A 14066-nucleotide genomic window follows, 5' to 3' on the forward strand; every position below is an offset into this window, starting at 1 on the left:
GACGATGCACACGTCGATCTTATAGGCCGGCGCCCGGCGGCATGCATCATTGTCGTCAAGATGCGTCTCCTCTCGCCCGTTCCACACAAGTTACTTACTGCGGTTACATTTTCCCCGCCATGAAAATATGGACACGATTATTAATTGTGGTCACATGACAGGCGCCCCCACACTCTTTGATAAATGATCCATCCCCTTTGTAGCCTCCCGTTTCTGGTCAGTGGCCGTTGCTTGCACACTGTGCACAGTCTTTGTTCGCCCCGCAGACCGCAACCCATCAATGCAGTCTGCATCGTACGTACATGCACCTGAACCTGACCGTTGACGAGACAGGATGGCTAGCAGTGGCTTGAGATGCAGATCACTCCGGTGAAGGCCACAGCATCCAGCCAACTCGTACGTACTTGGCATGGTGCTCGTCCAACTGGCACGTACAAATGGAGAACGAAATATCCAAAGTAGTGGAGAGAGACATTATACGCTGCAGCTGAGTGCACTCCCGTGCAAGGGCAACCGCTGCTAGCGCCATTCTAACCAGGAAAAGTTTGCCTACATTATGGTGTACATAGATATTTCCAAACCAGACAGAAATAGTTGGGCGTGGTGGACAGGTGTAGCCAAACTGCCAAAGGGCGAAACAAGCATATTCACTATGAACAGTCATAATCACAAGAGTGGAACTACTCCCACATGTTCCAGGAAGAGTTACAAATGGGCCTAAATCTGGGAATTACACGGCATAGGCCCTTTCCTGGAATAAGAACGTATTACATGAGGGTATAGGGTAGTGCCAGTACTGACAGTACAAGAACTCTTCACAAAGGCTCATCAAATTCTCATGTTACATTCTGAGGATTCAAAATTTCACATCATAGCAAGCATGTGAAAATTGATGAGCTCTACAAATTACAGCCGAACCTGGACAAAGATATGCACAAATAAAATTAATCCTGTGCCCTCAACCCCAACACGGCCCTAGTGGTGAAACACCCTAAGCAAGAAAACATTCTGTGACCTCGGAAAGGCTCTGAAGCAGCTTCTTTGGGGCTACCAACAAAGGCAACCAAGTTTCAACGCTGCAATCATGTCTGAGAAAAATACAATGCTCACCATACACAAGGCTTCAACGAAGTGAGCTATACAGTGCCATTTGCAAAGGAACAACAGACACTCCTTCATCTGCTACAGCAAATCCAGAAAAGGCGGTTGCCCTGGCGCAGCATTGGACTGGGGTGTCCGTGATGCTCGGGACAGTGCTGATTGTCCTTGATTTTTACCACGCCCTCTTCCAACAGCAGCAGATGGAGGAGGGGCAAGCCTGGGTGGACCCTGTGTGCCACTGGATGACTGTGATAGTGAACCAAAATCAGGTTGTGGTTGCCTCATGCTCTGGCCTGCATAGGGAATAGCTGGATTGGAGAGACCTGAGCTCGGCCCTCCAATTGGATTTCCAAATCCCAGAGACGAGTTGCCTTGATTGAGATAGCCGGCAGTTGAATTCATGCCCATTACATTGCTATGGTTTGGTTTTGCTGACCAGCTCACCTGGTTTGTTTTCATTTGCCCAAGCGTATTACTGCTACCGCCAAACCCTATGTTCCCTGTGTTCAGCCCAGAGATACTTTGATTTGTGCTTGGCGGGCGCCCAGCTGCTGAAATGCTGGACGCAGTGCTTGTTTTGGGGGGCCAATCGGCAAAAGGATCGACATCATTGAGTCCGTCATTTGACAGCTCTCCAGATTTAGTATCCATGTTCATAGAAAATGGTGCATTAAAGTCAGATGATGTGCTCATTCTAGGAGGCCACTCAATGTCGACAGGAACACATGAACCAGAATTTTGAGGTCCTGAACTGGGTGCAAGAGATTGCAGGGGTGGAAGTGGTTGTGCAGATGGGATTGTAGCTGTGGCAACCTGAGAGACTGTCGACGGCCGCTTTGTTTGAGTACCAAGATCGAACGGTAGTGTTGATGGCTGGTTTGTTTGGGTACTGAAATCAAAAGGGTCTTTTGAGGGTTCCTTTGTTTGAGAACTGGAATCAAAAGAGAGTGATGGAGCACTGGTTTTCTTAGTAGGGTCCCAGTCTTCATCCCATGAAGTGCTCTTTGCAGCTGGCATTTGTGCAGTTTGTCCCAGGCCACCTGAAGTTGGTTTCGAATGAATCCCGTTTGACATTGAGGGCGATACTTTTACCTCTGCACTTCCATTTTCTGTAACTGTCACACCACGCTTCTCTTCAATCTTGCTGTAGAAGTAGACAGCAGTTTACTTGATTTATTAATTGCTCCATGGAGAGAACAATTGATCAACTGAGTATAGTAACTAGTACCTTGTGATATCCTTGACAAATAGGATATACTTGGCAAATTGTTGTACATTCAGTTGCTGTGCTGTGAGCAATGGGAAGACGAGAGGAACCACATGCTCCGCAGCAAACTCAACGCCACACTGGATAGTGACAAATTAGTTACGCACGGTATTGGTAACAGGTAAATTAACTGGCAAGAAAAAACGGTGCTGGTCGTTCAGCAATAGCAAACAAACATATCAAGAAGTAACCTGTTTAAAAATAGCATTAGCAACTCCAAGCGTGCACATAAGGGTTGGTGCAGAATGGTCAACAGCTGTGCAACGCCGAAGAGTCTGCAGGATCTCCACTATACCTGCTTTATCCAAGGATGGAACAAGATCTCCTAAACAGCGCAAGGCATTTACTCTCACCTGCATTTGCAGGGAACTTACGATCATAAGAAAGCAACATAAGGTTATGAAACATAGAGTAAATAATGCTGCCTTCTAGATATGACGTCTAAAGGCAATAGCAACAAGAAGATATTAGGAAAAAGTGAGTATACATTTATTCAGCAGCACCCAGCAGTACCATGGTAGAATAATGGTGTGAATCAAACTAATGCCCAAAAAATGCAGTACCACACCACCAAATATGAAATTCACATTACTATCTATTGATAGGTAAAACTTAATTCAGAAATCAATAATGTACATAACAAGTTAACAACTTACTACTAGGATAATTTATAGCATTGTCAAGAACGACTATATGGACTAAAGAATGTATAACAGCAGAGCAGATAGAAAGCAGAAGGCAAACAACAAGCTGTGTGATGAAAGGCAAAAAAACACAAGAAAGTCATAGACTCCATTGTCACATTGGCCTTATCTTTATTTAATTATTTTCACGTGCAAATTGTCTGCTACCACAGGAATGAAGATGGCAATTTTCTGTCCTAAGTATTTCGTACAAAGCTCTAGTCATCACAAGTGTTATTACCATCCTTTAAGCCATAAGCACATTAAAAAGTCAAAGGTAATAAATAAATTACTGAAACAAATCATATAGGCATACCGCAGCCACTGTAGTTTTTAAAGCTAATCCATGAACACGTGGCAGTACAGATTGTTTCAGCAGCTGCAAGGACAAACCAATGATGAATACATAATTCAATGTATATTTATTAAAAACAATGAACAAATAAATAACATGGGTGTCCATCAGCCAGGACATAATTCAAGTACTCCCTCCGTCCTATGAAACATGTCAACTTCCGACATGTTTTATAGGACGGAGAGAGTATAGATTTACAGAATGAAAACAATATTTTTCCTTGATGGCGAACAAAGAGAAAGCACAACTAAATGGTTATTTATCAATTTAGCAAGCCAAAAAAAGATTTACCTTCATGTCAAGTTGTCGAGATAATGGCACTGTTCGTCGCAAAACTTCTTCCTGCAGACGGGGATCAGTATCATCATAAGCCCGTACCAGCATAGGCAGGACATGTGATATCAAATGTTCATGTGAGGCCTGCAAGGAAAGACACAGCAACACAATTACTAATGGTGCCGAATCCCAAGGACAAAATGACAGATTCCACTGAACTTTAGTTTGTTAAGATAAAATCAACATTGCATTCAATCAAAGGAAAACCTGAAGGGCAAAAACAAGAATAAGTTTACTTCATAAATATCCATAATTACCTTGTTAATAATGAGATCGGCATGCTTGACAAGCAGAAGAAGGGTTTCACCTGATGCTGAAGTAAATACTGGAACAAGAGCAGGCAATGTTGAAAGCTCAAAATCATCTTTATCCTGCAACCAAGCAAAGTGTAAAATGATCTTCAGAAGTTGGCATTGCAAGAAATTAACAACACATAACATAGCTTAAAATTATGGCGCTTTCAATAACTCTAAGAACTATAGTGAATTGAGGTGTCATAAGGTGATAATCCAGTACTGGTAGCTTAGTTGAAGTTGGAACAAGAGTGATCTAAACAGCACAAAAGGAGATCTTACTCAGGTACAGCACATATACTTAAATCTAAAGAACTTCTTTGCAAGGATATATACTTAAATCCAAAGAGCAAGCAATATAAGCTGATACCTAGATTTTGCTAGGTGCAAATTGTGATGGCTAATTGACCACAAGAATTTGCTGTTAGCTACTCCCTCCATTCCTAAATATAGGATGTTTTGGGAGTTCAGTTGGAACTCTTAAAACATCTTTTATTTAGGAACAGAGGTTGTAATATCAATAAAGAAAAGATGATAGTATGTTTTTTTACCACTTTACCATAGGGGAAGCCCCTACGGTGTGATTTTATATTAATAACGAGCCAAAGTATACAAAGAAGTTACAATCTATGGAGGGAAAAGATGATGATAGTATGTACTGCTCTTTTACAAATAAACTAACGTATTTAACAAACTATGTAACAAAAGAAGGAAAATAACCTGTGATTCTGCTATAGTCAGAACCATGGGCAAAATCATAGGCTGCATAACCATGTTGCGTAGTTCAGCACAAAGAGGTGGAAGAACCTGGTCGAAAAATGAGAGTTACCATCTGAATATTGCAACACACCTATCTTAAATCTAAAAAGTAGGGTTCAGATGAAAATCATGAGAAAATGTAAGTTGATCACACAGCATCAACAGATTAACTGAAACTGTACACCAGAAAATTAAAATTCATTCAATCACTGTAGTAGGGAAATGAGTCAGCATTGAGGAGTGGACCTTTCGTCCTTGTTTCTTTCCCTACTACAACATTTTTAGTTGCCAGCCACTCAACATTTAAAAATTAAAATAGAACTACACCCTCAACATCAGCTATTTGGTTTTGATCAGAGCTTCAAGCGACATGAAGTGAGAACTTGGATACTTGATTGACATGAAAACTTTATAGAGTTTGAGTAGTTTATGGTTCTGTACACAATAAAGTTATATCATGCAGATGAAAATAAGGAAAATTAACACTAAGCACTTGACTGGATGCAAGTGCTAGTTATGCCTCCTCTGAAAGTAGTTCTAACTGGAACAAAGTAAAGAGAATGACTTGCACATACTTTATAGCGAAGAACTCGGGAATCGAAATCTTTCCACATATCCGATAATGCTTTCAAAAACTCTGACTTCTGCATATTATCTCTCTCCTGAAAAGATATTGTGCTAAAATTAGTAGCAGACTAGGAGTTAATGCCCCTGCTGAAGTCTAGCAAGAATAACTGAAGCTTAAATTGGTTGAATTGTGATTCTCAGGTTGCAAAGCAGCAAGCTTGATACAGATAGCAGTGAAACTAAAAAGTTTGAACTGAACTAAGAGAAATTGAAGGAATTATAAACACATACAAGCAAATGGTCAAGGAAACGAAGAGCGCGCAACCTTGTATCATGCCGGAAGAAAGAAGAGCCTATAAGAAGAAGAAAAAGGTAATGTATCAACAGCATTTCAGCCCACTATTAGTGTTGTTAGCGATTGACTAACACCATTACTGACATCTTCCAGAACTCCATTCTAGAAGCTCTTATGGACCAAATAAGAAAAGTATCAACTGATACTTTACCTGTGAACGCCATAGCACTAGGGCGTGATGCTGCATCAACTGATAGCATCCTTTGCAAATCTGCCACCAGATCAGTAGGAATACCAGAGAAGGCTTCACTTGTCAAATATGTGAGGGAATTCATATACTGCAATAACAGAAGGAAATGTCAGTATATTTTGTGCATCTGCAACTCTAGCATATGCCACGTGTAGAGCCAACTTTGATATATCAAGATTAAAGACATAACAGTTTGATTAAGCATGTGCCCAGATTAATGACATACCATTTTCACATTGTTATGGCAGTCCAGAAGTTGTCTACGAGCAACTAGGTGGAAAGCCAGACACCCAAAACTGAATATGTCACATGTAGAGCCTAGTTTAGAATCACCACTCCGGACCAGTTCTGGTGCAGTATAATTGAGAGATGGTTGAAGAGGTAAAGCTGTGTCCTCAACATCATAATCCTACAGATTAATCCAGCAGATAAACAAAGTTATGATTCAAAACCTGGAAATGCTAAAACAAGCAGAGTTAGAAAGCAAGTTCTTACTTAATTCCCTAATCACAACGACAATGTCAGCAGAAAATAGTAAATGCAGAAAGGATATTTGACTGTTCACTACACCGTTGTAATCAAATAAAATCACAGCTCTGCAGTTTGCAGCATATAAGCGGTTAGCTAAGAAAGTCAACTGTGTTATGCTCAAATACCTTATGCAACACTGCGAAAGTGGAACCATATGTTTGACAAGTAATGTAGAAAACATATATTCATGGCTAGGAAAATTATAATGGCAGATAAATATGTATGTAGACAATAAATGGCCAATTCAGTATGCTGTGCTGTACTCCATTGTAATCTACATAGCCAAGACTTAAGAGAATACAAAACCATTCAAGAAAAATAATTCTTCTATAGCATTAAAAAAGAAGATTCTAACTGGTTAACACATAAAAAATGGTAAAACAAACAAGCACAAAAGAACAATATCTTAAGAACCGACCGAATAGTGGAATTGCTGTGATGATGCCAAACCACCAGTGGCTTGGTCAACAGAAAGAGCAAAACCAAAGCCCCCAAGCTTCCAAGATCCACTTGAAGTAATAAAGACCGTCTGCAAAAGAGACAAAATTATTATGGTACAGAATTGAAGACTTACTGACAGTCATAAGCATCGACATCAAATTCATGCAGGAGCAGGAGAATATAAACTGAGCTGCTCCAACTATCTCCTATAACTGTCCTCACCATATTAACACGTGCACAGACAAATGGAACACTAACCATGAATGACTCGATTAGAAATGATTAAGAAATAAGGTGGAAGTGGAAGCGTGCATTGGGGGACAATAATCGTGAAAGGGAGGGGCTAATTAAGGTTTCTACAGGATTATTTGCAGATACTATTAAAACCCCAGCAGAAATTATAGAAGGTCATCAGATCAGAAACAATGAATTACCATGCATTCCAATATGAAGACAATAATATATAAGACCAATTATAGAAGGTTTGAATTGATATTGTGGGGTAAAACTAACTGCAACTACAAAGCAGAAATGTTATGCCGGACCAGCCTCGATCTAGTATCACATGAATGAACTTTGACTTAGTATTCATCCAAAAGAACTTTATGCAAAACAAAACCAGTTAAATCATGAAACATGCTAATGGGCACATCATAACAATTGCAGGAAAAAGCCATGAGTATCTGCGAACATAAGAAATCTGCTACATTACAACCTCAGGTGATATAGCTCGATGGGCAAGATGGGCATTGTTATGAAGAAAATCCAATGTCTCTGCAACTTGTAGCAATCCATGTTTAACCTCCAGTATACCCATTTCCTGGAACACAGACAAAAATAGTAAACAAACAACAGTTGAAGTGAAATTAACCAATTGTCATGCTCCACATGGAGCTCCGAGCAAGAAAAGTCTACAAGTAATCAATCTCATATAATATTTAAGACAACATTGGTAGACAAGCTTTACTCAATAGCAATCTAACTCCCTGAAATATCACATGAGAAACTAAGAGTTCTGCAACTGAAGAAATCACCACAATCTGACGCAAACCTATCATTAGTAAAGTCAATCATGTTTGTGTCATATGATCCTACCAAACGTCAGTGGCGGAGCCACCTAGGGTAGATGAACCCTTAAGATTTTTATGAATCATTGTATAAATAGTATTACCTGCCAGAGGACTTTGCAATTGCAGTAGAATGAACCCATTCAAAGGAAGTTCATGTTAAGGAAAGCTTGTCATGAACTTCTAAACTAAAGCGATCGCACTCGGTGAACTTTGTGGATACGACACTGTGAAATGCTAAACTAGAAACAGCTCTCAGCTCAGAGGGTTTCTACTGGACATTCACCATGATGCTAATTAATGAACCACCAAACTGGGCAAACTGAAACTCTCACCAATATGAAAACAAACACTGATCACCTCAACTCAGTTACAGGTGGTGAGTGATCACTAGTAACTACTAGTGCCCACACTGATACTACTATCAACCGAAGCACCAATTTCTAGCCTCCATATCTTATACTACTTCATTTCGCAGGTTCATAGCTTAACAGGCGTGATCGAGATCAACTAGAGTAAGAGCGTGAGTGTTATGTGCGTAGTACCATGCCCTTGAGCTCCTTGGGCACCTTGCCGACGTTGTCGAGGCATCCGAGCGCGTTGGATACGGAGGCGAAGAGCGGCTCCGTGACCATGGCCATGGCGGCCTTGGTCTCGTCGAGCGCCTGGACGACGTGGAGCACGCCGGGGTGGCGCAGCCGCACGAGCCTGGCGGCGTCGGCGCGCGCGAGGTCGAGGAAGGCCTCCTCGGCGGCCCTGGAGAGGCCGGCCCTGGCCCTTGCCTCGGAGAGCGCGCGCTTGTCGAGCACCCAGACGGAGACGACGGGGTAGGGCGTGGAGGCGGCGGCGTCGCGGGGCCGCGCGGTGTAGATCCGCCAGGCGAGGCCGGGCCCGCCCGAGGCGGCCTGGTCGAGCAGCTCGTAGTCCTGCAGCGGGCGCGGGCCCGTGACCTCCTGCACCGTGGTGGTGACCGTCTTCTCGATCACCGCCGACGCCTTGGCCAGCGCCTGCTGGAACGTCTTCATGTTGAGCGACATCGCCGGTGCCGGTGCCGGTGCCGGCGGGATCTGGGAGGCCCGCCCCGGCCGCTGCTGTTGTCGCCGGGGAATTCTGGTTGAAATTCCTGGGTGTGGGGGTCGGTGGCTCGATCGGTCGGTGGCACCGCGTGTTTGGTGATTTACGGGTATTCTTAATTGTTGGTGTTGCTGCTGTTTCTAATTTCGATCGATTTTTTTGTTGGGGAGGGGCGACTCATCCATGTGAGTGTGGGAGAAACCGCGAGGAGGATGCTTCGTCGCGAAGGGGAGGAGGAGATGGGGAAATGTTGGTCTAGTTCGATCCTGGCCGTTGGTTTTGTCTCTGGCAGATGTGGAGATTGAAGGGCTGGGATTCAGTGGGTTGGTCACACTCACACTGCTGCTGTGTGGCCAGGTCTTGGGTGGGGTTAATTAATTACGAACACCGTAATTAGTAAGTTGCAGGTGCACGTAAACATTGTTCAATTACTACCCCTAAAAGTAGTATTTTTGATTAATTACACAGAAGACGGATCTGCGTAGTGCTATGTTTTTCTGCGAAACAAGATTTAATGTAGACGCTCACATAGTACAGACACTCACACATATGAAACTCACACATGGACACCCTCCTCCTATATATGAGCACTTTCGATAGTTTGAATTTAACAAACTGATCTGACGGGTTTTGGAAGTGATCAAATCACCACAGACGTCTCGTTGTCAACAAAAACATCGTCTCCCAATAAAAAAAATATTCGCTATCAAAGTGTCAAACCTAGGATTTAAATTATGGTGGGCTGAGTGTGCCACTGCTGTTCTAATCATCCAACCACATATTAATTCTAATGCTATGTAAACCACGCTGAAAAGCTAAAAGCACCTACTGCTGATCCGAATCCAAATAATGATGCTTTCCTCACCGCGAATCATTCTGTTGTCGTCTTTGCGAGAAACTGGTATTCTCAAAATGAACAGACGAAGACCTATCTGATGAGTGATGATCGTGAAATGACTCCAAATTTCTAGTGCACAAATCTTTCTCATTTCGCCAGAGGTTCATATTTTCATGTCCTTTGGAGATTGGTCGAATATTGAACCCAGGAACTCGAAACGGATTTATTTTCCTTCCGCAGACCTTGCTACTCCGTATAACAATTTGTTCATAATTTGTAGAGCAGAAGCACGGCCTAACAACTCTAACTTTTGGTTGCACAAGCCACTAAACTAACTCTGTGAGTAATTTAGTGTGAAGAGCTTCGTTGATCAGACAATTGGGGTCCCACCTTATGGGTTTACCTGAAAGGCACCAGCACGTCGGCCACTGAAGTTGCCGGTGTCGCCCTCGAAGAAAGGAAGGAGATAGAAAACAATCATGTTTCGCCCCGATCGAGCTTGGAGCCGCTCCATCGCCGTATGTACGTTGTAGTTGCTTTCGCCGCCATCTCCAGTTGGTCCTAGCTGGTCGTTGCCGCTGCCTGGAACCAAGGGGCAGCGGGGAGGGGGCAAATTCGGATTAGCCTGATTTTGCTAAACCACTTGGAACTGCTTCGAGCATCGATCATGTGTCGCCGCAGCCATCATCACCTCCAGGAGATCGCATCGAGTTGTCGCCGCCTAGGAACAAAGGGGTGGGGACAAACTAGTTCGGCTCCTGGTTTGCTCTAATTATTTCTTACTAGGCAATGGAGGAACATCCAAAGCCACAGTGTGATAGGGCAAAGGTGGCCGATCTTTCGATGAGACGTGGATAGATCGATTTGTTGGTGGAGTTCGTGCTTGACGATCCGACTACACGTGCAAAGTTCGTGCGCCAATGCAATCGCTAGGACAATCTCCGGGAGTTACTGATCTTGCGGATGCACGATCGACCGACCGACGAGGGTCTTAATTCCTACCTGAAATCAAGAACAAGTAAGAACTAATGATGCAATCAGAATATTGCAGATGAAAGATGAAAGCTTTATTGAAAAAGGTGGGATTCCGAATAGTCGGTCTTGTTCTGGGCGTTGGCCTCAAAAGAAGTACACGACAAGTGCATAGATCGATTTGTTGGTGGAGTTCGTGCTTGACGATCCGACTACACGTGCAAAGCTCGTGCGCCAATGCAATCGCTAGGACAATCTCCAGGAGTTACTGATCTTACGGATGCACGATCAGCCTGACCAGCGAGGGTCTTAATTCCTACCTGAAATCGAGAACAAGTAAGAACTAATGATGCAATCAGAATATTGCGGATGAAAGATGAAAGCTTTATTGAAAAAGGTGGGATTTCCGAATAGTCGGTCTTGTTCTGGGCGTTGGCCTCAAAAGAAGTACACGAGAGTTGCAGCAATGGCTAACTTTTAGTCTAATCAAATCCAAGTTCTAATGACGGCTACAGAGGGATGTATATGGGGGAAGTGAAGGGATTTTCGTCCAACCAGCTAGGGTTGGCTAAAAACACCCCTAAATGGGCATTCCTCCCCTTATATGGCCTCTTAAAATCCCCTAAAATACCTAATCCGAAAATACATGGGTCTGGCCCATTAAATAAGGTGACGCAGCACCAAAACTAATTCTTTGGACGAATTTTATGATGGAGTAACTTGTATAATTCATCCAAGCATCATTGCTTCACTATGGTGGCTTCAATATTCTGAAATCCTCGCTTGCAACGCCATCCCGAATCCTTGCAGGTCTGTCTGTCATCTCCATGCACGTTCCTAATCCAATGCTTGGCGTCCATGCCAGATCCATTCCTAAATAATATAAATACATTTGATTTAGGCAGCATCATATTCTCATATATATTAGGAAGGATTCCTAGTAACGAATGTACTTGAGATGTGGTTGTAGGAGTATTGGTTGTATCTATCATAGAGATGTCCTCATCATCCTCCCCTACTTGAATTGAAGTCGTCCTCGACGTAGTCTCATCTTTTTCACCAAGATATGCCTTCAAATCGCAGGTAATCATGTCCTAATCATCCTCCCTTTCTTGAAAGAAAAGTTGTCCTCGACGATGTTTATTCTGTAAACATGCTAACAAAAGAGACAAGGTATATGCATGGTATATGTATATGTCATCCGTTTTAACAGCTCTCTCATGTTTCCCATTTAAGTTTGTACATATTCCAGTATTGTAGTAGCGTAGAACCTTATTAGTCTCCATTAAACATTTATCACAACTCAATTTGCAGATATAAGTGAAGCACATATTAACTCCTTTCAAATGATAATGCTCATCATTAAACCATCCCAAAGTTGGTAAACCAAACTGTAAGGTCTCAAATTTACTAGCCACACAATGTTGAATTAAACAATTTGGCAGCAAGTTATTTGGCATAGAATGAATACCAACATTGGAGGTCATATCAAAATGACAAAGCATATTCACAAATTCAGTTTTATTGAAATTAGAAGAATCATCACACATGATGCAAATCCTATGCACCATAAAAATATCCGCTATGTCATACCACCCAACAAAATTAAAAGTGAAATCAGGGGCATAGACACTGTTTAAACATTTTAATTCAGCAATCTTGTTTCTAGCATGTGACAAGGATATAGGTGGATCCATCACAACAGAAAATAAAGAATTAGCATGAGAAATCTTAGCCAACACTTCATTGTTCATAACCAGTTTTATATGATCCATACTAGAGTCAATGTTCAAGTCACAAGGTGCATTATCAGGAGCAAAAATTTCAGTTTGTACACTCATAGATATGGAAGAATTAACTTGTACAGTAGGTGTACTCAATATAGTTGGTATATCAGTTCCACAATATCCTAACACATGGTCATCCTTGGAAACAAAAGTCTCCGTTGGTACACTCATATCAATAGAGGAACGAAAAACAGCACATGGTACACACAAATCTGTAGGTCTATCATAACTAGAGTCAACAAAAAGATTGCTAGTCATATCAATGATATTTTCAGTGGGTGCACTCATATTCCAAGACATATTAAAGTGATCAATTGGTACACCCAACCCAAAATCTCTTTTAGCATGTAACTCATTTGGGGCACTCAAATTGATAGATGCATGAATGTCCGCAAAATAAGCATCCAAAACAATTTGGTATTGTAGCATGCAATTTAGTGGGTGTATTTAAATCACTAGAAAAATCCATTTCAGCATTAACAATTTCAGTGGACGCACACATAGTCAAGGAAGAACTGAAAACATGACTAATTGCGCTCACAACAACATCAATCTCAGTGGTATGATCACATGGTACTTGCAAATCAGTAGTATGAACCTCTAATATAGGCGGTGTGGCCAAATCATTAGCGAACTCAACACATGGTATATTAATATCAACATTGCATTCATCAATGTCATGTGGAGGGATGAAATCAGTGCCTTTATTTTTACCTTGTAAATCCGACTTAGAAGATGTTCACAACGACGTGTCACAAGTCTGTGGCTGGGCGACTCGCACAACAATATTCATGCGTGAAACGTTGGAAGAAACAACCGGTGCTAGTGTGCATGACTTGGAGGAGTTGAAATGGTCCACCGTGTTTTCCTGTATGTGTTTCTCAAAAGCACAAGCGCGAACATATATACCAATAGTTGAACGAGGAATATACTTAAACAAAACCTTAATATCAGGGTTCAAGCCGTTGAAAAACATGTTTCTAGTACTTTCCTCAAATTCCTTTATATCACAACGGTACATGTAAAATTTAAATTCCTGATAGTAAACATGCACAGTATTACTACCTTGTTCTAATCGTTCAAGTTTGCGGAGCATTTCACGTTGATGAGAAAGAGGCACAAATCTACGTCTCAAAACAGATTTTAAATCTACCCAAGTAGTAGGTTTATTATCGACATTTTCTTTATAATTCCAGTCTGTTATCACCAGAATTTGACCGAGTCAGAGGTGGGCCGCGATCAAGATGGGTTTGAAGAATATACGTAGAAGGAATACGTGAATCGACCTTTTATACCAAGTTGGGCTAAATTGCCTGTGTATCTGTAACATATTAGACCGCATCTTAGTTTAGAAGTTAGAGTTTTACCCGTGCACGGTTTAACGCCCACATTAGAAAGTCCCCTGGACTATAAATATGTATATAGGGTTTATGGAATAAACAACAACCAA

At 41.9% G+C, this 14066-nt stretch overlaps 1 protein-coding gene across 1 annotated transcript; it reads right to left on the bottom strand.

Annotated features, from left to right (window-relative positions):
* Positions 1–628: 628 nt before the first annotated feature.
* On the bottom strand, positions 629–9141 carry LOC124658965 (SCY1-like protein 2 A). The gene is made up of 14 exons (XM_047196945.1): positions 8491–9141; positions 7594–7698; positions 6856–6966; positions 6133–6315; positions 5868–5994; positions 5653–5714; positions 5370–5456; positions 4756–4842; positions 4000–4113; positions 3698–3826; positions 3368–3430; positions 2560–2721; positions 2330–2448; positions 629–2245 (listed from the first exon to the last, which is right to left on the bottom strand). Exons 1-14 carry the CDS (start codon positions 8980–8982, stop codon positions 1183–1185), a joined length of 2904 nt encoding a protein of 967 aa, XP_047052901.1. The 5' UTR covers positions 8983–9141; the 3' UTR covers positions 629–1182.
* Positions 9142–14066: the final 4925 nt, after the last annotated feature.

This window comes from Lolium rigidum, chromosome 6 (assembly GCF_022539505.1).
Source record: "Lolium rigidum isolate FL_2022 chromosome 6, APGP_CSIRO_Lrig_0.1, whole genome shotgun sequence".
Classification (NCBI taxonomy): domain Eukaryota; kingdom Viridiplantae; phylum Streptophyta; class Magnoliopsida; order Poales; family Poaceae; genus Lolium; species Lolium rigidum.